This window comes from Pleurodeles waltl, chromosome 2_2 (assembly GCF_031143425.1).
Source record: "Pleurodeles waltl isolate 20211129_DDA chromosome 2_2, aPleWal1.hap1.20221129, whole genome shotgun sequence".
Classification (NCBI taxonomy): domain Eukaryota; kingdom Metazoa; phylum Chordata; class Amphibia; order Caudata; family Salamandridae; genus Pleurodeles; species Pleurodeles waltl.
In genome coordinates this window covers 155,242,764-155,268,938 of record NC_090439.1, presented here as the reverse complement: position 1 = coordinate 155,268,938, position 26,175 = coordinate 155,242,764, and the positions used below count along the sequence as shown (strand labels likewise).

General features: G+C 46.7%; 1 protein-coding gene across 2 annotated transcripts in view; it reads left to right on the top strand.

Annotated features, from left to right (window-relative positions):
- Window positions 1-26,175, top strand: part of ZNF830 (zinc finger protein 830) — a 262,366-nt gene that overhangs the window by 207,107 nt on the left and 29,084 nt on the right. For both annotated transcript variants that reach the window (XM_069219545.1, XM_069219544.1), the window contains exon 7: window positions 338-401. In XM_069219545.1, coding sequence (XP_069075646.1) covers window positions 338-401 — 64 coding nt within the window. The remainder of the gene's footprint in view (window positions 1-337; window positions 402-26,175) is intronic.

The window sequence follows — 26,175 nt, the reverse complement described above, 5'->3', positions numbered from 1 at the left end:
ATTACACAAGGATTCTACTGGAACATTATGTGGCTACCAGAAATATTGTTAATAGAGTTAAACAACTTCTTCAGTCCTTATTTACTTTTTTGTAAAGTTTTGGATGTGTCTTTGATGCTTCTAATACCTGCCAGTTTGTTAATCGAAAACATTAATTTGCAAAACCTACAGGTCACTTTCTGTCATGTACATTAACATTGAGGGTCTATTGTATTATTTTGATAACTGCAATATTGCTTTATATGTACTTGCACTGTTGATAAATAGTGATGCAGACGAGTCAGCAGTGAATTTTGTGTTTTACACTCCGATAACTGTTTACTATGGAATGTTTCAGAAAAGAAAACACTGCAGAAGCCCTCCCTGAGGGGTTCTTTGACGACCCAGAAGTGGATGCCAAGGTAAGTTTATCTTTGCTTTTTAGGAGTTTTAATGAATTATCTGGTGAAATATTGAGGCACAGCAGCAAACATGAATTCCCTTTTTATTTACCAAATAGAGAAGCATTATATAAGGTTCTAGCCTCCTTTTTAGGGTTGAGTCTGAGTGCAATCGCTATCGTATGTGTCTTGCTTGCAAGACTCAGTTGTGTACAGTATAGGGCTTGGAGCCCGCCTGACGCTTACTATTTGTTCGCTTACCTGGCTCTCTTCTTTACAGCCTTGTAATTGTCACTGCAGCCCTGGCATCATTTCCGTTCCTCTGTGTGGAGCAGGGACTAAGCACTGATTGAATAAGTGCCTGTCCACTGCTCCCGATGTGATCAAGGTACTATTTTGTTCTTTTAAACTTCTAGTACCCTGCAAACAGAAGGCTTGTGACTGGCAAAAACGTGCCTGGGAGGACAAACAAAATTGAAAAGTTTTCCTTTTTATAGTTAAATTTCATTTGTTTTGCTAAGTCACTTTTTCTCATTTTTTACTTCTGTTTTATTTTGTTTTTTGCTTGTGGGCTTTCCTCCCAAAAGATTATTTGGAGCCTGATTCCCAGACTTTTGATCTAAACTTACACTTTTGGTCTCAGTTTACATTTGCAAATTAGGCCCTTTGTTTGAAATATTGCAATGCAATGTTGTTTCTTTATTACGTGTAATTAAAAAAAAAATGATTGTAAGGAAATGCCTCCTTGGCATGGTTGCCCCCTGACTTTTTGCCTTTGCTGATGCTATGTTTACAATTGAAAGTGTGCTGAGGCCTGCTAACCAGGCCCCAGCACCAGTGTTCTTTCCCTAACCTGTACTTTTGTATCCACAATTGGCAGACCCTGGCATCCAGATAAGTCCCTTGTAACTGGTACTTCTAGTACCAAGGGCCCTGATGCCAAGGAAGGTCTCTAAGGGCTGCAGCATGTCTTATGCCACCCTGGAGACCTCTCACTCAGCACAGACACACTGCTTACCAGCTTGTGTGTGCTAGTGAGGACAAAACGAGTAAGTCGACATGGCACTCCCCTCAGGGTGCCATGCCAGCCTCTCACTGCCTATGCAGTATAGGTAAGACACCCCTCTAGCAGGCCTTACAGCCCTAAGGCAGGGTGCACTATACCATAGGTGAGGGTACCAGTGCATGAGCATGGTACCCCTACAGTGTCTAAACAAAACCTTAGACATTGTAAGTGCAGGGTAGCCATAAGAGTATATGGTCTGGGAGTCTGTCAAACACGAACTCCACAGCACCATAATGGCTACACTGAAAACTGGGAAGTTTGGTATCAAACTTCTCAGCACAATAAATGCACTCTGATGCCAGTGTACATTTTATTGTAAAATACACCACAGAGGGCACCTTAGAGGTGCCCCCTGAAACTTAACCGACTATCTGTGTAGGCTGACTAGTTTTAGCAGCCTGCCACAAACCGAGACATGTTGCTGGCCCCATGGGGAGAGTGCCTTTGTCACTCTGAGGCCAGTAACAAAGCCTGCACTGGGTGGAGATGCTAACACCTCTCCCAGGCAGGAATTGTCACACCTGGCGGTGAGCCTCAAAGGCTCACCTCCTTTGTGCCAACCCAGCAGGACACTCCAGCTAGTGGAGTTGCCCGCCCCCTCCGGCCAGGCCCCACTTTTGGCGGCAAGGCCGGAGAAAATAATGAGAAAAACAAGGAGGAGTCACTGGCCAGTCAGGACAGCCCCTAAGGTGTCCTGAGCTGAGGTGACTCTAACTTTTAGAAATCCTCCATCTTGCAGATGGAGGATTCCCCCAATAGGGTTAGGATTGTGACCCCCTCCCCTTGGGAGGAGGCACAAAGAGGGTGTACCCACCCTCAGGGCTAGTAGCCATTGGCTACTAACCCCCCAGACCTAAACACGCCCTTAAATTTAGTATTTAAGGGCTACCCTGAACCCTAGAAAATCAGATTCCTGCAACAAGAAGAAGGACTGCCCAGCTGAAAACCCCTGCAGCGGAAGACCAGAAGACGACAACTGCCTTGGCTCCAGAAACTCACCGGCCTGTCTCCTGCCTTCCAAAGATCCTGCTCCAGCGACGCCTTCCAAAGGGACCAGCGACCTCGACATCCTCTGAGGACTGCCCCTGCTTCGAAAAGACAAGAAACTCCCGAGGACAGCGGACCTGCTCCAAGAAAAGCTGCAACTTTGTTTCCAGCAGCTTTAAAGAACCCTGCAAGCTCCGTGAGACTTGCAACACTGCACCCGGCGACCCCGACTCGACTGGTGGCGATCCAACCCCTCAGGAGGGACCCCAGGACTACTCTGATACTGTGAGTACCAAAACCTGTCCCCCCTGAGCCCCCACAGCGCCGCCTGCAGAGGGAATCCCGAGGCTTCCCCTGACCGCGACTCTTTTGAACCTAAAGTCCCGACACCTGGGAGAGACCCTGCACCCGCAGCCCCCAGGACCTGAAGGACCGGACTTTCACTGGAGAAGTGACCCCCAGGAGTCCCTCTCCCTTGCCCAAGTGGAGGTTTCCCCGAGGAATCCCCCCCTTGCCTGCCTGCAGCGCTGAAGAGATCCCGAGATCTCTCATAGACTAACATTGCGAACCCGACGCTTGTTTCTACACTGCACCCGGCCGCCCCCGCGCCGCTGAGGGTGAAATTTCTGTGTGGACTTGTGTCCCCCCCCGGTGCCCTACAAAACCCCCCTGGTCTGCCCTCCGAAGACGCGGGTACTTACCTGCAAGCAGACCGGAACCGGGGCACCCCCTTCTCTCCATTCTAGCCTATGTGTTTTGGGCACCACTTTGGACTCTGCACCTGACCGGCCCTGAGCTGCTGGTGTGGTGACTTTGGGGTTGCTCTGAACCCCCAACGGTGGGCTACCTTGGACCAAGAACTGAGCCCTGTAAGTGTCTTACTTACCTGGTTAATCTAACAAATACTTACCTCCCCTAGGAACTGTGAAAATTGCACTAAGTGTCCACTTTTAAAACAGCTATTTGTCAATAACTTGAAAAGTATACATGCAATTTTGATGATTTGAAGTTCCTAAAGTACTTACCTGCAATACCTTTCGAATGAGATATTACATGTAGAATTTGAACCTGTGGTTCTTAAAATAAACTAAGAAAAGATATTTTTCTATATAAAAACCTATTGGCTGGATTTGTCTCTGAGTGTGTGTACCTCATTTATTGTCTTGTGTATGTACAACAAATGCTTAACACTACTCCTTGGATAAGCCTACTGCTCGACCACACTACCACAAAATAGAGCATTAGTATTATCTATTTTTACCACTATTTTACCTCTAAGGGGAACCCTTGGACTCTGTGCATGCTATTCCTTACTTTGAAATAGCACATACAGAGCCAACTTCCTACATTGGTGGATCAGCGGTGGGGTACAAGACTTTGCATTTGCTGGACTACTCAGCCAATACCTGATCACACGACAAATTCCAAAATTGTCATTAGAAATTGATTTTTGCAATTTGAAAAGTTTTCTAAATTCTTAAAAGTCCTGCTAGGGCCTTGTGTGTTAAGTCCCTGTTTAGCATTGTCTTTTAGAGTTTAAAAGTTTGTTAAAAGTTTGAAATTAGATTCTAGAAACAGTTGTAGATTCTTAAAAGTATTCCAACTTTTAGAAACAAAATGTCTAGCACAGATGTGACTGTGGTGGAACTCGACACCACACCTTACCTCCATCTTAAGATGAGGGAGCTAAGGTCACTCTGTAAAATAAAGAAAATAACAATGGGCCCCAAACCTACCAAAATACAGCTCCAGGAGCTTTTGGCAGAGTTTGAAAAGGCCAACCCCTCTGAGGGTGGCAACTCAGAGGAAGAGGATAGTGACTTGGAGGACAATTCCCCCCTACCAGTCCTATCTAGGGAGAACAGGGTCCCTCAAACCCTGACTCCAAAAATAATAGTCAGAGATGCTGGTTCCCTCACAGGAGAGACCAACACCTCTGAAATCACTGAGGATAGCCCCAGTGAAGAGGACATCCAGTTAGCCAGGATGGCCAAAAGATTGGCTTTGGAAAGACAGATCCTAGCCATAGAGAGGGAAAGACAAGAGATGGGCCTAGGACCCATCAATGGTGGCAGCAACATAAATAGGGTCAGAGATTCTCCTGACATGTTGAAAATCCCTAAAGGGATTGTAACTAAATATGAAGACGGTGATGACATCACCAAATGGTTCACAGCTTTTGAGAGGGCTTGTGTAACCAGAAAAGTGAACAGATCTCACTGGGGTGCTCTCCTTTGGGAAATGTTCACAGGAAAGTGTAGGGATAGACTCCTCACACTCTCTGGACAAGATGCAGAATCTTATGACCTCATGAAGGGTACCCTGATTGAGGGCTTTGGATTCTCCACTGAGGAGTACAGGATTAGGTTCAGGGGGGCTCAAAAATCCTCGAGCCAGACCTGGGTTGACTTTGTTGACTACTCAGTGAAAACACTAGATGGTTGGATTCAAGGCAGTGGTGTAAGTAATTATGATGGGCTGTACAATTTATTTGTGAAAGAACACCTGTTAAGTAATTGTTTCAATGATAAACTGCATCAGCATCTGGTAGACCTAGGACCAATTTCTCCCCAAGAATTGGGAAAGAAGGCGGACCATTGGGTCAAGACAAGGGTGTCCAAGACTTCAACAGGGGGTGACCAAAAGAAAGGGGTCACAAAGACTCCCCAGCAGAAGGGTGATGAGACAACCAAAACTAAAAATAGTAAAGAGTCTTCTACAGGCCCCCAAAAACCTGCACAGGAGGGTGGGCCCAGAGCCTCTTCACAAAACAATGGGTACAAGGGTAAAAACTTTGATCCCAAAAAGGCCTGGTGTCATAGCTGTAAACAGCATGGACACCAAACTGGAGACAAGGCCTGTCCCAAGAAAGGTTCCACTCCAAACTCCCATCCAGGTAACACTGGTATGGCTAGTCTCCAAGTGGGATCAACAGTGTGCCCAGAGCAAATCAGGGTCCACACTGAAGCTACTCTAGTTTCTGAGGGTGGGGTGGATTTAGCCACACTAGCTGTCTGGCCGCCTAACATGCAAAAATACAGACAGCAACTCTTAATTAATGGGACTAGAATAGAGGGCCTGAGGGATACAGGTGCCAGTGTCACCATGGTGACAGAGAAACTGGTTTCCCCTGGCCAATACCTGACTGGAAAAACTTACACAGTCACCAACGCTGACAATCAGAGAAAAGTACATCCCATGGCAATGGTTACTTTAGAATGGGGAGGGGTCAATGGCCTGAAACAGGTGGTGGTCTCCTCAAATATCCCAGTGGACTGTCTGCTTGGAAATGACCTGGAGTCCTCAGCATGGGCTGAGGTAGAACTAAAAACCCATGCAGCAATGCTGGGTATCCCTGAACTGGTGTGTGTGAAAACCAGAGCACAGTGCAAGGCACAGGGTGAACAAGTAGAGCTGGAGTCTGGAAGAATGGCCCAGCCTACCAAGAGAAAAGGAAAGTCAGTTGGGAAACCAACTGCAACACAGCAAAAGAAAGGGAACCTCTCTTCTCATGAAGAAGTTCTGCCCTCTGAGGGAACTGAGCCTTTGGAGCTTGAACCTTATCAGGTTGAGCTCTTGGGCCCAGGGGGACCCTCAAGGGAGGAGCTGTGTAAGGGACAAGAAACCTGTCCCTCTCTTGAAGGCCTTAGGCAGCAAGCTGCTGAAGAGTCCAAAGGCAAGAAAAATGGAACACATAGGGTCTATTGGGAAGATGGGCTCCTGTACACTGAGGCCAGAGACCCCAAACCTGGTGCCACTAGGAGAGTGGTAGTGCCTCAGCTGTTCAGAGAGTTCATCCTAACATTGGCCCATGACATTCCCCTTGCTGGACATTTGGGACAAACCAAGACGTGGGAGAGGTTAGTCAACCACTTCTACTGGCCCAATATGTCCAACATGGTTAAGGAGTTTTGCCTCTCCTGCCCCACCTGTCAAGCCAGTGGTAAGACAGGTGGGCATCCAAAGGCCCCCCTCATTCCACTTCCTGTGGTGGGGGTGCCCTTTGAAAGAGTGGGTGTGGACATAGTTGGTCCACTAGAACCTCCCACAGCCTCAGGAAATATGTATATCCTGGTAGTAGTGGATCATGCTACCAGGTATCCTGAAGCTATTCCCCTTAGGTCGACTACTGCCCCTGCAGTAGCCAAGGCCCTCATTGGTATCTTTACCAGAGTGGGTTTCCCTAAGGAGGTGGTGTCTGACAGAGGTACCAACTTCATGTCAGCATACCTAAAGCACATGTGGAATGAGTGTGGAGTGACTTATAAATTCACTACACCCTACCATCCACAAACTAATGGCTTAGTTGAGAGATTCAACAAGACATTAAAAGGCATGATCATGGGGCTCCCAGAAAAACTCAAAAGGAGATGGGATGTCCTCCTGCCATGTCTGCTTTTCGCTTACAGGGAGGTACCACAGAAGGGAGTAGGATTCTCACCCTTTGAACTTCTGTTTGGTCATCCTGTAAGGGGACCACTTGCCCTTGTTAAAGAAGGCTGGGAGAGACCTCTCCATGAGCCTAAACAGGACATAGTGGACTATGTACTTGGCCTTCGCTCTAGAATGGCAGAGTACATGGAAAAGGCAACCAAAAACCTTGAGGCCAGCCAACAGCTCCAGAAGTTTTGGTATGACCAAAAGGCTGCACTGGTTGAGTTCCAACCAGGGCAGAAAGTCTGGGTTCTGGAGCCTGTGGCTCCCAGGGCACTCCAGGACAAATGGAGTTGCCCTTACCCAGTGCTAGAGAGGAAGAGTCAGGTCACCTACCTGGTGGACCTGGGCACAAGCAGGAGCCCCAAGAGGGTGATCCATGTGAACCGTCTTAAGCTCTTCCATGACAGGGCTGATGTGAATCTGTTAATGGTAACAGATGAGGATCAGGAGGCAGAGAGTGAACCTCTCCCTGATCTTCTGTCATCAGACCCAAAAGATGGCACAGTAGATGGAGTGATCTACTCAGACACCCTCTCTGGCCAACAGCCGGCTGATTGTAGGAGAGTCCTACAACAGTTTCCTGAGCTTTTCTCCCTAACCCCTGGTCAGACCCACCTGTGTACCCATGATGTGGACACAGGAGACAGCATGCCTGTCAAGAACAAAATCTTCAGACAGTCTGACCATGTTAAGGAAAGCATCAAGGTGGAAGTCCACAAGATGCTGGAATTGGGAGTGATTGAGCGCTCTGACAGCCCCTGGGCTAGCCCAGTGGTCTTAGTCCCCAAACCTCACACCAAAGATGGAAAGAAAGAGATGAGGTTTTGTGTGGACTACAGAGGGCTCAATTCTGTCACCAAGACAGATGCCCATCCAATTCCAAGAGCTGATGAGCTCATTGATAAATTAGGGGCTGCCAAATTTCTAAGTACCTTTGACTTGACAGCAGGGTACTGGCAAATAAAAATGGCACCTGGAGCAAAAGAAAAGACAGCATTCTCCACACCTGATGGGCATTATCAGTTTACTGTTATGCCCTTTGGTTTAAAGAATGCCCCTGCCACCTTCCAAAGGTTGGTGAATCAAGTCCTTGCTGGCTTGGAGTCCTTTAGCACAGCTTATCTTGATGATATTGCTGTCTTTAGCTCCACCTGGCAGGATCACCTGGTCCACCTGAGGAAGGTTTTGAAGGCTCTGCAATCTGCAGGCCTCTCTATCAAGGCATCCAAATGCCAGATAGGGCAGGGAACTGTGGTTTACTTGGGACACCTTGTAGGTGGAGGCCAAGTTCAGCCACTCCAACCCAAGATCCAGACTATTCTGGACTGGGTAGCTCCAAAAACCCAGACTCAAGTCAGGGCATTCCTTGGCTTGACTGGGTACTACAGGAGGTTTGTGAAGGGATATGGATCCATTGTGACAGCCCTCACTGAACTCACCTCCAAGAAAATGCCCAAGAAAGTGAACTGGACTGTGGACTGCCAACAGGCCTTTGACACCCTGAAACAAGCCATGTGCTCAGCACCAGTTCTCAAAGCTCCAGATTATTCTAAGCAGTTCATTGTGCAGACTGATGCCTCTGAACATGGGATAGGGGCAGTTTTGTCCCAAACAAATGATGATGGCCTTGACCAGCCTGTTGCTTTCATTAGCAGGAGGTTACTCCCCAGGGAGCAGCGTTGGAGTGCCATTGAGAGGGAGGCCTTTGCTGTGGTTTGGTCCCTGAAGAAGCTGAGACCATACCTCTTTGGGACTCACTTCCTAGTTCAAACTGACCACAGACCTCTCAAATGGCTGATGCAAATGAAAGGTGAAAATCCTAAACTGTTGAGGTGGTCCATCTCCCTACAGGGAATGGACTTTATAGTGGAACACAGACCTGGGACTGCCCATGCCAATGCAGATGGCCTTTCCAGGTTCTTCCACTTAGAAAATGAAGACTCTCTTGGGAAAGGTTAGTCTCATCCTCTTTCGTTTGGGGGGGGGTTGTGTAAGGAAATGCCTCCTTGGCATGGTTGCCCCCTGACTTTTTGCCTTTGCTGATGCTATGTTTACAATTGAAAGTGTGCTGAGGCCTGCTAACCAGGCCCCAGCACCAGTGTTCTTTCCCTAACCTGTACTTTTGTATCCACAATTGGCAGACCCTGGCATCCAGATAAGTCCCTTGTAACTGGTACTTCTAGTACCAAGGGCCCTGATGCCAAGGAAGGTCTCTAAGGGCTGCAGCATGTCTTATGCCACCCTGGAGACCTCTCACTCAGCACAGACACACTGCTTACCAGCTTGTGTGTGCTAGTGAGGACAAAACGAGTAAGTCGACATGGCACTCCCCTCAGGGTGCCATGCCAGCCTCTCACTGCCTATGCAGTATAGGTAAGACACCCCTCTAGCAGGCCTTACAGCCCTAAGGCAGGGTGCACTATACCATAGGTGAGGGTACCAGTGCATGAGCATGGTACCCCTACAGTGTCTAAACAAAACCTTAGACATTGTAAGTGCAGGGTAGCCATAAGAGTATATGGTCTGGGAGTCTGTCAAACACGAACTCCACAGCACCATAATGGCTACACTGAAAACTGGGAAGTTTGGTATCAAACTTCTCAGCACAATAAATGCACTCTGATGCCAGTGTACATTTTATTGTAAAATACACCACAGAGGGCACCTTAGAGGTGCCCCCTGAAACTTAACCGACTATCTGTGTAGGCTGACTAGTTTTAGCAGCCTGCCACAAACCGAGACATGTTGCTGGCCCCATGGGGAGAGTGCCTTTGTCACTCTGAGGCCAGTAACAAAGCCTGCACTGGGTGGAGATGCTAACACCTCTCCCAGGCAGGAATTGTCACACCTGGCGGTGAGCCTCAAAGGCTCACCTCCTTTGTGCCAACCCAGCAGGACACTCCAGCTAGTGGAGTTGCCCGCCCCCTCCGGCCAGGCCCCACTTTTGGCGGCAAGGCCGGAGAAAATAATGAGAAAAACAAGGAGGAGTCACTGGCCAGTCAGGACAGCCCCTAAGGTGTCCTGAGCTGAGGTGACTCTAACTTTTAGAAATCCTCCATCTTGCAGATGGAGGATTCCCCCAATAGGGTTAGGATTGTGACCCCCTCCCCTTGGGAGGAGGCACAAAGAGGGTGTACCCACCCTCAGGGCTAGTAGCCATTGGCTACTAACCCCCCAGACCTAAACACGCCCTTAAATTTAGTATTTAAGGGCTACCCTGAACCCTAGAAAATCAGATTCCTGCAACAAGAAGAAGGACTGCCCAGCTGAAAACCCCTGCAGCGGAAGACCAGAAGACGACAACTGCCTTGGCTCCAGAAACTCACCGGCCTGTCTCCTGCCTTCCAAAGATCCTGCTCCAGCGACGCCTTCCAAAGGGACCAGCGACCTCGACATCCTCTGAGGACTGCCCCTGCTTCGAAAAGACAAGAAACTCCCGAGGACAGCGGACCTGCTCCAAGAAAAGCTGCAACTTTGTTTCCAGCAGCTTTAAAGAACCCTGCAAGCTCCGTGAGACTTGCAACACTGCACCCGGCGACCCCGACTCGACTGGTGGCGATCCAACCCCTCAGGAGGGACCCCAGGACTACTCTGATACTGTGAGTACCAAAACCTGTCCCCCCTGAGCCCCCACAGCGCCGCCTGCAGAGGGAATCCCGAGGCTTCCCCTGACCGCGACTCTTTTGAACCTAAAGTCCCGACACCTGGGAGAGACCCTGCACCCGCAGCCCCCAGGACCTGAAGGACCGGACTTTCACTGGAGAAGTGACCCCCAGGAGTCCCTCTCCCTTGCCCAAGTGGAGGTTTCCCCGAGGAATCCCCCCCTTGCCTGCCTGCAGCGCTGAAGAGATCCCGAGATCTCTCATAGACTAACATTGCGAACCCGACGCTTGTTTCTACACTGCACCCGGCCGCCCCCGCGCCGCTGAGGGTGAAATTTCTGTGTGGACTTGTGTCCCCCCCCGGTGCCCTACAAAACCCCCCTGGTCTGCCCTCCGAAGACGCGGGTACTTACCTGCAAGCAGACCGGAACCGGGGCACCCCCTTCTCTCCATTCTAGCCTATGTGTTTTGGGCACCACTTTGGACTCTGCACCTGACCGGCCCTGAGCTGCTGGTGTGGTGACTTTGGGGTTGCTCTGAACCCCCAACGGTGGGCTACCTTGGACCAAGAACTGAGCCCTGTAAGTGTCTTACTTACCTGGTTAATCTAACAAATACTTACCTCCCCTAGGAACTGTGAAAATTGCACTAAGTGTCCACTTTTAAAACAGCTATTTGTCAATAACTTGAAAAGTATACATGCAATTTTGATGATTTGAAGTTCCTAAAGTACTTACCTGCAATACCTTTCGAATGAGATATTACATGTAGAATTTGAACCTGTGGTTCTTAAAATAAACTAAGAAAAGATATTTTTCTATATAAAAACCTATTGGCTGGATTTGTCTCTGAGTGTGTGTACCTCATTTATTGTCTTGTGTATGTACAACAAATGCTTAACACTACTCCTTGGATAAGCCTACTGCTCGACCACACTACCACAAAATAGAGCATTAGTATTATCTATTTTTACCACTATTTTACCTCTAAGGGGAACCCTTGGACTCTGTGCATGCTATTCCTTACTTTGAAATAGCACATACAGAGCCAACTTCCTACAATGATGCTTTAACATATAATCATGCAGTGCACCCCTAAACCCCCGCACCCCAGTCCACCCCACTTTATTCCACACCAATCCACCCCACTCCAATCCACTCACCCCAATCCAGTCCAATCCTTCCAACCCACTCTAATCTAATATGCCCACTCCAATTGACCCCACTCTAATCCAAAACAATCTGCCCCCACTCCAAAAAAATCTGCCATACTCCAATCAAACACAGTATTCCCATCCAAATCGAAACAATATGCCCCACTCCCATCAACCCCACGCCAATCTGCCCCACTCTAGTCCAAAACAATCTGCCCCACTCCAATCTGCTCTAATATGAAAACAATCTGCCCCACTGCATTTTGCAGCACTCCAATCCTAAACATTCTGCCCCACTCCAATCCAGAACAATCTGGCCCACTCCAGTCCACCCCACTCCAGTCTGTGTCACTTTAATCCAAAACAAACTGCATCACTCCAATCCTTAGCTCACATCTTCCCCACTCCAATCTAAAGCAATCTGCCCACTCCAATCCACCCCACTCCAGTCTGCCCCACTCCAATCCCAGACAATCTGTCCGACACCAATCTGCCCCACTCCAATCCAAAACAATACACCCCACTCCAATGCAATCCACCTCACCAAAATCTAATCCCACCACTCCATTTTATTCACCCCACTCCGCTCCCCTCCAGTCCACCCTACACCAACTCAGCCCATCGCACTCCAGTCTGCCCCCCACTCCAATCCAAAATAATCTTTCCCACTCCAATTACCCCACTACAATCTAGCACAATCTGCCCCACTCAATCCAAAACAATCTGCCCACTCCAACCCACCCCGCTTCAATCCATTTCAACCTGCCCCACTCCAATCCATTTTAATGTGCCCCACTCCAATCTGTCCCTCTATAATCTAGAACAACCTCCCCCGCTGTAACCTGCCCCACTCCAATCCCAAACAACCCACTCCAGTCCAAAACAATCTGCCACACTCCAGTCAAATCCACCTCACCCCAATCCACTCCATCCCAAATCCCCCACTCCAATCCAGTCCTTCTCAGACCAATCTAATTCTCCCACACCAATCCAATTTACCCCACACCAATCCAGTCCAGCCCAGTCCATTTACCACACTTGAGTCCAATACACCTCTCCCCAGGCCAATGCACCCCACCCTAATCCATTCTAGTCCAATCTTCCCCACTCCATTCCAGTCACCCCACTCCAATCCACCCCACCCTACCCCTCTCCAATCCACCCCACCCTATTCCAGTCCACTTCATTCCAGTCCACCCCACCACAATTCAGTCCACACCACCCCAGTCCATACCACTCCAATACAATCCACTATAATTCACCCCACTCCAGTCAAGCTCACATTAATCCACCCTAGTTCAAACAACCTTAATCTACCCCTCTCCAATCCAGTCCACCCCTCTCCACTCCAGTCCTCGCCTCTCCATTCACTCCACCCTGATCCAATCCTATCCACTCCAGTTCACCACATTCCACTCCAATTCAGTCCACCCCACCCCAATTCAGTCCACCCACCCCAATTCAGTCCACCCACCCCAATTCAGTCCACCCACCCCAATTCAATCCACCACCCTCAATCCAATCCTCCAAACTCAATTCATCCATCACACTTAATCCAATCCACCACACCCTCATCCATACCACAATAATCCAGCCCACTCCACCCGATACACCCTAATCCGATCGACCCCTCTCCAGTACACCCCACCCCATTTCAATACACTCCACCCCACTCCCATCCAATCTGCCGCACTCTACAATAATCTGCCCCATCCCAGAGCAGTCAACTCCACTCCAATCCAGTCTGTTCAGCCTCCCCACTTCAATCCACCCACTTAAGTTCAATCCGCTCTACTCCAATCCACCACACTACAATCAACCCCAACCCAATGCTATACACCCCACTCACTCCAGGCCACCACACTATACTCCAATCCACCCACTCAATTCCAGTCCACCCACTATCCTAATCTACCCCACCCCAGTTCAGTCCACCCCACCCCACTCCGGTCCATCCAGCCTGCCCCACTCCGGTCCATCCAGCCTGCCCCACTCCAGTCCATCCTGCCTACCCCAATCCAGTCCATCCTGCCTACCCCAATCCAATTCACCCCATGTCAGTCTAATCCACCTCACTCCAGTCCAGTTCACCTTCTTCCAGTCCAGTGAATCCAGTCCATCTAACTTCAGTCTACCCCAGTCCAGTCTAACCCCCAATCCAGTCCAATCCACCCTACCCCAGCCCTATCACTCCAGTCCAAACCACCCACACAATCCAATCTAATCCACCCCAATCCCATCCTCACCACATTTCAATCCACCCCACACCAGTCCACCCAACTCCACTCAATCCACCTGACTCTACCCCAATTCACCCCACTACATCAATCCTCTGCAACCCACTCCACCCTTTTACACCCCACTCTACTACACTCTCTGCCACTGAACTCTATTTCTAGTGGTGATATTCTTTCTGGTTCCTACCAAAAAGACTCAGTTTTATAGAATTATTTTCCTCTTGAGGCACAGATATTAGCCTAACACCCATTTCTTTTCACACACCCGTGCACTCACATATGAGCACATACATCACTCAGTGCACAGGTAACCACGAACTGCTTTTGTCCTAGGATATACACACATCAACTGATCATTTGCATCCAGAGATCCACAAATTATGGATGTCACGAGTGCGTATAGATTTAAAAATTCCATTTTATATTGCTTACAGCTCTTGCATAAGGTTTCAACACCGTAAGCATTTATCATTAGCCCACTGCTATATAAATTAAATCACTATTGTTGTATTTTGAATATCACATAACCCTTTAATATGCTTTGTGCCGCAATAAAGATGTGAAGTGCTGTATCGTAATCCATTTAGACCTCCTGTACCTGTCCAGTGATCTCTGTGGAGTTCGTCCTGCTACCGCCTTATTCCTATGATACAAAGGACTGTCTTTCAGCCCCCTAGTGACCCCCGGCCTGCAAACAGGATAGTTAAGACAGAAGGCAACTGCAGTCTACAGAAAATGCTTTACCCAGCACCCAAACCAGTGTTCGCTAAAAAGTACACGAAAAACAATACAACTTTACGTTGATGGAGTATGAATTAAAATTCTATCTGAAGTTATCTGTTCGAAAGCTTGGTTAATAAGTTTGTTTACAAGGGCCATGCTGTTGGAGGCGATTAGCGACAAGAGGACATTGGTGCCACCTATAAAGCCAGATGTAGAGGACCTAAAAAATAAGTGAAATGACTGAAAGAGGCGAGCAGTGGTCCTTGTATACCTACTTCTTTGACCTGACTCGGCCACAGGAGAGGTTATGTTTCTGTATTCGGCCTCTGGTCATGCGGAGAAGGAGTGTAGTCAGTCATATTTTATTTTGTTTGATGATCTCACTCTAGTGGGGCTGTGGGATTTGGAAACAGTAGCAAAGAAAGTTGAATGAAGGTAAGAACATAACCTGAAGGAGGTAACCATCTACTTACACAAGCATAAATTGGTGCATGTATGAATATGCAGCCTGGTCCCCTCCACATTCAAGGTGACACTTGAAGGTACTGCCTCAGAAGAGTAATTACGGTCTTGAGAAGGGGTCTGACTAAAGACAGCAAGATTATTATGTAGAGATGGTGAAAATATAGCTACAAATCCCAGGCAGTTATAAAAAAAAAAATACACATCCTACACTTTTAACAAAATTCGTAATCCTGAAGGCTTAGGTTTTTTGACATACAGGGCTTGGCAGTGAGCTGCAGATTATGATGTTTGGGGAAGTGTTAAGCCTGACGAGGCCAGCATATTTTACATCAATACAAAAAAATGACGCAATGGGCACATGTGTTCTTGGTGAGATGTTAGTGTTAACTCTGCTCTTCCCAGATCATAGTCTGCATCCTACCCCCACAAACAAATACCATACTGCAACAGCGCACACTGTTCGCCTATTTACTAGCTGAATGGGGGTCAACTAGGAGGCCATAAAGGCCACCTGTGGGAAGCCTGTCTGGGCCCATCTGTCCATTCCCCATGTTCTCAGAGATCAAATCAGCCATCACTGAGCAGAGATGGCAACAACTGGAAGAGAGGTCAGCTGCCTAACTCGTTCAGATTCATGCTCAGCTGACAGTTCCAGTGCCATTCACAATTTGCATCAGACTTTGCCACGCTCTGTTTTGAACTTCTGATGAAGCAAAATCCATATATATCGTAAAATACACTTATGAGCAATAAACAAATATTGACTGGATATATTGGTTAAACATACTGAACCCTCATTTGCTGTACATTTGCTTGACTCAGACTTGGGACAGGAATGATTCCTAGGTTGTCGATTGGGGGAGGGGGGGGGGGGTTCCACTGCCCTGAGTGGCCCACTGCATCTGAAACTGTTGTCCTGACATTTTTTTTGGCCCTGCTTTAACCCTAACGCAGTTTGTGCAGAGAGGCCTGTGCCTGTCCCCAGAAATGTGTGGTCTGTCATCTTTCTTGTGACCTAGAGGGGACACCAAGCATACTTCCATTGTAGCTAGTGGACTACTGTCCACAGCCATGACCTGGGTGCATCATGTAAAGTGGTGGTGGCAGTGTATGTCTTTTGTAAATATGTAGTGTGATTATAATCTTTTTTTTCTCGGTGGCAGGGAAAGGGTGTGCTACTCGTCCTTCTCATTGAAAGTTATTTAATTATATGAAACCTGAAGCCTTGCATCGACTTCCGCTGTGCATTTTGAGTGTGTGTATAGCACATGTATCTTAGGAGGACTCTGTGAGCGAGTCTGAGTACTGGAGCCAGCAGGATCAACTTGTTTGCCCTGGGTTAGCATGGTACAAGATGCAGGACAAGGTCTGGTTCATCAGACAGTGGAGTTGTGTTGCTTGCATTCTATTTGCTAGAGGATGGAGACAGTACTGTACTTAGAAATTCTATGAACCTTGTTAGCAAGTGTAAGAAAGTGGATTATGTGGTATGATTGTCAGACCTCGTCATGTAATAGTCTGTAAGGAAATAGCTCTTTTTGCGTGATCACCCCCAAACCTTTGGGCTGATGCTGCTGGTTTTTCGACTCTGAGTGTGCATTGAGGCCTGCTAACCAGTCCTCAGTGACAGTGCCCTGACCCTTAAACATGTATGTTAATTGGCCTATACCGAATTGGCATAATTTAACTTACTTCGAAGTCCCTGGTATATGGTACTAGAGATACCTAGGGCCTGTATGTTAAAGTGTCACCCCCCTCAGGGACATCAGGACTTGTTGAGCCACCCTGAGTGGGACAGGGTAAAACGTGTCTCCTGGCCTGTCACAGCAGACAGGTTGAGCAGTTTAAAAGTGCTAACTTGCCTTTCCATTTCTCGCCTTCGGCAGGCCTATTGAGCCCTAAATCAGGCTGCAACATATCAAAAGCAGAACATGTGTTTTACATGTTCTGACAGTAAAAACTCACAATTGTTGTTTTTACTGTGACAGAGGCTAGTAGCCCCATTGGCGAGTACAGGGTTACACACGGACAACTCAGTTGTGCTAACCTCTGACCTTGAACGTGGTAAGGAAGAGGCTGCACTGAAGTTGGACTGCTCTGCTGCTCCTTGGGATACCAAAGAGACTACTTTGCATGTAGTGTCCTGCTCTTGGAGAAGTCGTCCCATGGGCCCAGCCAGAAGCAGAGACTCCGAGAGTCAGTTGGCTGCCTTCTGGTTCTCAGCACAGGGTCACAAAAGTTGACAAAGCCTGTTTGGGTGTGCTCGTCACAGCTCAATCTAGGAACCAAGACCTGGCGCCCTAACGTTGCACCCAAGTCTGCTGAACAGAATAAAGTTGTAACTGTGCAGTTTGGTCACCAAGAAGGAGAGTTATTCCCAAAAGAAGGGAACCACTGGATTTCTTATGTCCACTGACCAGTAGTCCAGTGGCAAATGGACCTTTGCCTGACCAAAGAGGCCTTTGAGGCATGTCAACCCCTGTGTCTAAAGTTGGCCCACCTGAACTGTGTTCCAAGGACTAACCCCAGGAAGATCCCCATCCATCACACAGCATCCTTGAGCATCTTAAGCATCCTGTATCCTTTGTGTCAGGACCACTCCATAGAGGTCAATGCCAAGGGACCAATAATGCTGTAACTGAACTTGGGACTGCTTTTTTAGTGAAGGTGCCTGTTTCTTAGGATGATGTTGACTTCTCCGACTGGCTCCGCACCAGAATTGGCCACTTAATGTACTTCTAAGTAACCAAATTCGTCTTTGTAATTTTTTGCTGAAACAGTTTGTATCATATTTATTAAATGTGCCAGTGGTTGTTCACAGTTGAGTGAAAAGTCTTGTTGTATTGTTTGTTTAAATATCTATGTCTCCAGAACTCTCTGGCAGATAGTTTCTGTTGCAGTGTCCATACATTCATAAAAATATAGCCTATTTTTATAAATTGGTGTCCGATTTCTTGAGTCGTGTTTGTTTCTTCTTCAATTGTATTGGTACTGTTTAAATGCTTTACACTTGTTCCTTTGTTGAAGTTTGACTTCTTGAAGCCACAGCTAACCAAGATTGAGAACCTGACCTGTTTGACAAAGAGTGACTGGTCCTAAGAAGGATTGGTAGTCTATTACACAGTGAGCTCTCAAAGCCACACCATGTTTTAGCCAGTCCTGGGTAGCTGTGGTACAGAACTCCAGACTTTGTCAGAGGAACAACTGTAAAGCATTCAGAAGTACCAACTCAATTAATGAATAAGAGACACAAGAAATACAAACCTGACACCAATTTATAAAAGTAGAGTACATTTTTATCTTAAATTGGATACCAAAATGACAAAAATCTATTGAAGGGAACTGTTGCATAGCTATTTTAACCATATTTTATTCATGTTATTTCAGCTATATAGGCCTGCAGCTGTGCACTTTTACCTTGATACGCTTTCGGCAGCATAGTTTTATATTTCTGACAAGAGTCAGTTTTGCAGTGCTGTTTTTATTATTTTTGCATTGCCATTTTGCTTGGGATAACACTGTGTTCTTAGCAGAGACTCTGTGCTCCTTCCAAGGCTACACTTAGGTAGGTTTGCCGACAAACGTGGTATGCTGTTTCTTTAACATTCACAGGAAGAGGGGACTGTTTCCTATAATGCTAGTGGTCTTATTATAAGAACACCTCTTTGTCCCATTCAATTTGGAAGGAGATTCCAGCCAGATGACCACGACTGTATGCTGATTGCTGCATGCTTCGCTGCAGCTGCTTGCGTAGACGGCCGAACCCCTGACCCAGATGGGGACGGTGTCTTACTAGACTTCAGGCTTCTTTTTCAGGTATGAGGGATAATGTTGTCCGGGGGGAAACCTGAAGGGCAGATTAAGCTTTGTATGCTGTGCTCATACTTAGCGTAGGTGGGGGTGTCATAGATCCACTCCCCTGGTTAGACAGTATGGTAGGACTGTTTTTGTGTTTTACACTTCTAGTCACATTCTTGCTTCTATTGTGTTTTATCATCTTTGTTATTGCCATTCACAAGCTTTTCTCTAAGATGCAGATATTTTAATAAATGCGTGTTGAAATATATTCTGCCTTCGTTGTTTTTGCCTCAGTGAAATTTTGGTAACTGAGAGAAAGGGATCTAATCTGGTGTACCACGATTCTCTGAGGAGTCTATCTTGCCATGTGCCTTGTTGCCACAATCATCTCGTTCGGAGATGAGGGACTGCTAGTTAGCCAGAAACCCCGATTAGGCAGTCAGGTGTCACCTGGTGTGGAATCGTACTCAGTACCCACAATCCAGGAGATTCTACCGACCAAATCCAGTAGCCTCATTACCATAATGAGAACCTACGCGACAGAACCGTAGATGATTTTTCAAACTTAACTAAAATACTTTAAGCTCTTGGATGCAATAAATCACTGGAAGTGATTAGAACCAATGAGCTAAAACTCCTGTTAGTCTTCTTGGACTAGCTGCAGTGACTTAGGGCCAGTCACAGGAAACCACTTAGGTGCGGGGGGCAGTTTACCTGCCATAATAAGCAGTTTTGGTGTCCTCAGTGTCTTTTCCTCCTCAAAGCGGTCCAGTCAATAAGTGGTCTGTTGCTGGGTATGAAGGATGCTGAAGAGATGTGGTGAGTTTCTAAGGGGTGGGGGAGGGTAGGAGAGACCTAGGGTCTATGGACTTCAGGGCTCCAACCTAATGACTCATTGCCTTTTTTGCAGCAAAGGAGTCCAGTGGAGGTCCAGCCACCACTGGTTAACTAATGTCCAAGTTCATAGCATGATCAGCAGTTGCTCACAGGTAAGTAAATCCTTTTCCTTAAAGGACCAGAATCCATTTCGACCTCAGCTATGGGTCCCACAGACTTAAGGGCACCTCGGGAACAAATGAACTCAGTTGCCCAACAGACACCCTGTTTTCCAGGTTGGCAAGCTTTCCAGGCGACTCAGCTTTCAACGGGTGCAGGTTCCTTTAGCTTTTTTTTGGCCCAGAAGCTTAACAGGGGGCTAGCTACCTGTCCCTTTGAGTCACTCCTTATGTCCTGGCACATTACTCTTTGCGGGTTCCTTGGGTGCAGGAGGTGTAGTCAAGTCTATGGTGCAGCCTCTTTACAGGGTCCAGGGAGCAACAGGGTGGTCTTTTGCCTTCTTCCAGTCCAGTAATGATCTGAGGACTGTGGGTCTGCACTGCCACGTTTATGCTATATTCTTGTTTGTGTGAGGGGAGGACTCCCTAGACTATGGGGCAATAGTTCCCATGATGCTACCCTTCCCACTTCACATCACTTCCTGAGGGTTTGGCCCTCCAACAATCCCATGATGCTCCTCTCTACCCTAAACCAAGGTAGCACAATCCTTCTTTCCCTGTGAGGAGCCCTGGGCTCACCCTGTGTTGTCCACAACATAATGAGCCACTCCTCAAAGAAGCCCAGTTTTGCATCAGGATTGTCCTTGGTGGAAGAGATGCCTGTCTTCTCACACAAAGGAGTGGGCAGGCAAAGGTGTGATAGTCATTAGTATCTTTGGTGGTCCCAAATTGAAGTGAACATTTGATGTGGTGGTTAGTGGAACTCCATGTTAACCAATGGGACCACTGGCCTTGCTACAGTAAAAACAGTGGTTTCTTGTTTTCACTGTTAGGTGTATTAAACACAAAATGAACATGCCTTTCTTTTTAACATTAAGCACCCCGCCTGGTAGGCTACCAAAGCTTTCGCAAGGTTGGCATACTAAAGTTAAAAAGGAAGGCTTTGACCTGGCTGGCAAAAGGGTATATTTTGCCATGTTGAGGTGGGAGGGTTAAGCTGCCTGGCCAGGCTACAGTCAGGCCTAGTGTTACTTTTTCCACTTGTCGCCGCATAGGTGGTAATATTAAGTGCTGCTGTCTACATATGTCATTTAAGTTACTAGTCCTGGGTACCTCTTGTGACTTACAAGTTTACGTTTATTGAGCCAATTGGGTATTAGCCGATTGGATTGTAAACATACTTTGGGGGTCAGAGCACATTCACTGGGGTCTGGAAAGCATGCCCTAGTGCAATAGACAAAAAAAAAACAGCAGCATTAGTCCAAAATCTTGGAGTGCAGTGATGATACAAAAGATGCCCTCTGCTACAACAAAGGGCTGCCGATTAATTCTTCCTGACTACTGCAATTTGGTAGATAGTGGAGAGTAGTAGGACTGAAGTTTCTAATCTTCAATGTGAGAACGTTTCTATGCAGGACTTGCCCTTTTGTCTGTATGTAGTTAATGCTTCAGTAAGGATGATAACAGCGAAGTTCAGTGATCTCACAGATCTTTGTGCCTCTGTTTGTGATGCACCTGCCTGGAACCCGCCCCATTGCTGTGTGCTACAAAGCCTAACTCACATTAGGGTTGGAAAAAGTAGCAGGCAGCCCGTTCAGCCTCTCAGGCATTCACAGACTACCACATCAAATACCAGATCCTAATTCTAGTTTAGTGAGGTGGGAAACCCTTCCTGGTTAAGGACGGAGGCCCTCGCCCACCCGAAGGGTGGCATGCTTTATATTTGGGCCCCTCCTGGTATTTCTCCTAAGAAGTAGATGCAAGCTACTATCCTTCAGAATATAGGGGAGCATGGAAGAATAATATTTAGTATATATAGGCTATGCCACTCATCTAATCCGGAAACTTGTGAGGGTGTGGAGAGGGGAAACGTGTGTGAAGTAAAAATAAAAAATAAAAACTACCTAGTAGGTAGAGAGATGCAGTTTAATGAATCCCCTAGTGGCACAGTGAAAATAAATCACTGATCAGACAATGAGGTTGGCATGTTTCTGCAAGTATCAACATTAAAGGAGGGTGTCAGTGTCCTTGGTCAGCACTCAAGCCGACCTCTCGCCTTACGCACTGCCCAAACCGCTACAGAATACAGCTGGTAAAAATGTTGGGCCTAGTGCATAAGCATCTAAATACTTAACGCACATTCATAGGCCTTCTGTGCTCAGTAAGACATTTTGCTAACAAGGAGTGAAGAGATATTGATCACACACTGTCTCGACTGTAGTGGGAGGGGAGTGTGGATACAGGAACAACACTAGGAAGTAGTGGGTGGAGCACCTCAATGTCTTTCACAACTTACTTTATAACTGTATGTTAGTACAGTTAATATGTTGTATTTAGTTTTGCTGTGTGATTAAAAAACGTTCTTTCATAAAAGTTAAATACTTGGTTGAACACTGCATTGAATCTGTCAGTTGACTGTTGAGTTTCAGAGCTTTTGCATGTTACCACCCTCCGAAGCCTGTGGCTGCTCACCCTCACTACCATTGTGGTCAAGAGTGAAAAGAGTTGTACCTTACCCTGTTCCAAGACCCATATTAGGGCTGACATCAGCAGCAAATGACTTTAACCACCACAGTTAAGGCCAAGCAGCCTACATTAACCATGTACCCACCTCAACCTCAACCCTCTCCCTCCCCCGAATGGAGTCTGAAAACACATAAAGAAGTTCTTGTTATTTTTGGTAATAGTACTACAACCAGCAACTATTGCATGTACAAGGTTGTCTCTAGACAACCCTCCAGATCTTCTTCATCATGGTATTAGGCGTGTCAAGTACCAGGACACCACACCTGCGCAACAGTGTCTTTACGGATACTGTACAATACATAGAATTATTGTCTAATTTTATTTAGGTGTGCTGCCTTGAGTTGTGAATATACAATTAGATCATGTCCCTTGTATACCATAGACCTACTCTTGTGCTATACTGAGCCAAGGACTCCACTTCGTCCATGCCACATATCCCCATGCCTTTCTCTTCACTCCACCAAGGTGCATTGGAGATCTGCTCCTTACCGTGTTTCACATTCACGTATATAGGTATTCCAACCTGATGGGGAAAAAATGCTGAGCAATGCATGGATTGTGAAATGTATATGCAGTTATTTTTTAAAGTTTTTCTTAGAATCCATTTAGGACTGGTGTGCCAATGCTTTTCCACCTCTTGGAGGGCCTTCCATCGTTGTCAAACAACCACTAAGAGGGACAGTATGCACCATGGAGCAGGGGGCATAAAACTGGGGAGCTGTTGCACATTCAGTTCATGTGAGAGTAAAGACTACAGTGTTACGGAAGCCATGGTAGTCATAACAAGAAAATGAGCCTACATAAGGATATACCCATGCAGTAGTCCCTTACATATATTCCTCGAACTGTCCACTTTTTTAGCTAAACACCCTGACCTGAGAGTGGAGGATAATATCAAACTTGTGCCCCAAAGACAATCATGAGCAGGTGGTACTGCCTGATAAAACAGCACTCCTCCTCAGCTCTTCATCTTTACCTCTGCCAAGATGAGGAGCTGAGGAGGAGTGCTGCCCCTGCCTATGACTGTGCTTTGCTGCGCTATCCTGCAGTTGCTGTTTCTGCCTGTGAAAGGGGACAAAGACTGGACTTTGTGGTATATTCCTGCTTGAGAAGAATCTCCAGGGGCTTGTACTGAGCTTTCCCCTGTCCTGAAGGATCGGGGGCCATCACAGACTTCCCCTACCAGCACCTGGACTCTATTGAGACTTCTGCCCTGACAAGTGGTGCCCTAGCCAGTCCCTGGGCCCTTGAAAGGAGAAGCTGATGAAAATCCAATAAACCTGATTTCGATGAATCTGGACCGCTGCCGAAGCACGTGACGCTGCCTGCAACCGACTCCGTGGTCCTCGCTGGAGTGTGACGACCCTCGCAGGCCCGACATCACTGCAGCCCCGCTGAAGTCTGCGACTCTGTGGAGTTGCCACACCACATCGTGATCGACTCCACCCGAAGTGCGTGGATTCAATGCTTCGCACCGATGCCGCCTCACCTCCACTGCTCCACAGCAAGGACCCAACGCCTCTTCTTGACGCCTTCGCCCCACAGCACCGGGTCCGACACCACCTCGGATCCAGCGACGCCGCGATCCCCGACTTCATGCACTGTTTTCTTTTCACATTTTACTAAGTTTACTGTACCTAGGGGTCTGCATGACTCCATACCCGGCACCATTGCCGTCTGATTGTTGGGAACAACTCTGTCACAATGCCGTGTTATCACCTCATCAAGGATTTTATGTTTCTAAGCGCTATTTTTGAGTTTAATCTTTAAAAATTCATTACTTGACTTGTGTATATTGGATCTCTGTTGTTTTGGTCTTGTTTTGTTTAGATAAATGTTATCTATTTTTCTAAACCTGAGTTGTCATTTTGTACTGTTTTCACTGAGTTACTGTGTGTGTTGGTACAAATAATTTGCACCTTGCTTCTGCTTGCTCGTGCCAAGCTACCAAGGGGGGTGAGCAAGGGTTAACAGGATGATTTTCCTTTCCCCTGACTAGAGTGAGGGTCCTATCTTGGACAGGGAATAACCTGACTGCCAAACAAAGACCCCATTTCTAACAATTATAAAGGCCATGCCTGCCATACCAATATTGTATTGAAAGGTAACTGTGTCAAAGAGACCACAGTATTTATTATAGCGCGCTTTTAAAAACTGAAATCACTTGACTTTGGACACCATTCTATTTTTTCAGTAACTACATAGAAAACTGTGACCATCTATGAATGATACATAACACTGGAACATTCTGCATTTTGTCTCCCATTCTATACATTGATGTATGTATTTTTAATCTATTACACAAAATATCTTTATTTTTTACTTTCCATATCACAAATTATCATCAGTCATACACACTCTCACGTGTGAAAACAAGGTTTCTCATTCACGTGGGAGCCTAGTCAATAAATGGTCCCAAATATCAATGTTCACATACTTCGCAGTACCTGCCCAGTAAACTAAACATTAGAACAAAATGGTCATGTTTCAGTGGATTAACCCCTTCGCTGCCAGGCCTTTTCCCCTCCTGTGCCAGGCCTTTTTTTGCCTATTTAGAATTGTTCTTGCTTAGGCACTCATATCTTTTTGTCCACATAAGCTACCCACGCCAAATGTGCGTCCTTTTTTCCAACATCCTAGGGATTCTAGAGGTACCCAGACTTTGTGGGTTCCCCTGAAGGAGGCCAAGAAATTAGCCAAAATACAGTGATTTTTGGTTTTTTTTTTTCTAAAAAAATTGGAATAATGGGCTGCAGAAGAAGGCTTGTGGTTTTTTCCCTGAACATGGCATCAACAAAGGGTTTGCAGTGCTAAATTCACCAGCTTTCAGGAACAGGCAGACTTAAATCAGAAAACCCAATTTTTCAACACAATTGTGGCATTTTACTGGGACATACCCCATTTGTACGATTTTTTGTGCTTCCAGTCAGTGACAGAAATGGGTGTGAAACCAATGCTGGATCCCAGAAACCTAAACATTTCAGAAAAGTAGACAAAATTCTGAATTCAGCAAGGGGTAATTTGTGTAGATCCTACAAGGGTTTCCCTACAGAAAATAACAACTGGGAAAAAAATAATATTGAAATTGAGGTGAAAAAAACAGCAAATTTTCTCTACGTTTTACTCTGTAACTTTCCCCCGCAATGTCAGATTTTTGAAAGCAATATACTGTTACGTCTGCTGGACTCTTCTGGTTGCGGGGATATATAGGGCTTGTAGGTTTATCAAGAACCCTAGGTACCCAGAGCCAATAAATGAGCAGCACCCTGCAGTGGTTTTTCATTCTATACTGGGTATACAGCAATTCATTTGCTGAAATATAAAGAGTGAAAAATAGGTATCAATAAAACCTTTGTATTTCCAAAATGGGCACAAGATAAGGTGTTGAGGAGCAGTGGTTAGTTGCACATCTCTGAATTCCGGGGTGCCCATACTAGCATGTGAATTACAGGGCATTTCTCAAATAGACATATTTTTTACACACTCTTATATTTGGAAGGAAAAAATGTAGAGAAAGGCAAGAGACAATAACACTTGTTTTGCTATTGTATGTTCCCCCAAGTCTCCCGATAAAAATGATACCTCACTTGTGTGGGTAGGCCTAGCGCCCGAGACAGGAAATGCCCCAAAACACAACGTGGACACATCCCATTTTTTGACAGAAAACAGAGGTGTTTTTTGCAAAGTTCCTACCTGCAGATTTTGGCCTCTAGCTCAGCCGGCACCTAGGGAAACCTACCAAACCTGTGCATTTTTTAAAACTAGAGACCATGTGGAATTCAAGATGGGGTGACTTGCGGGGTTCT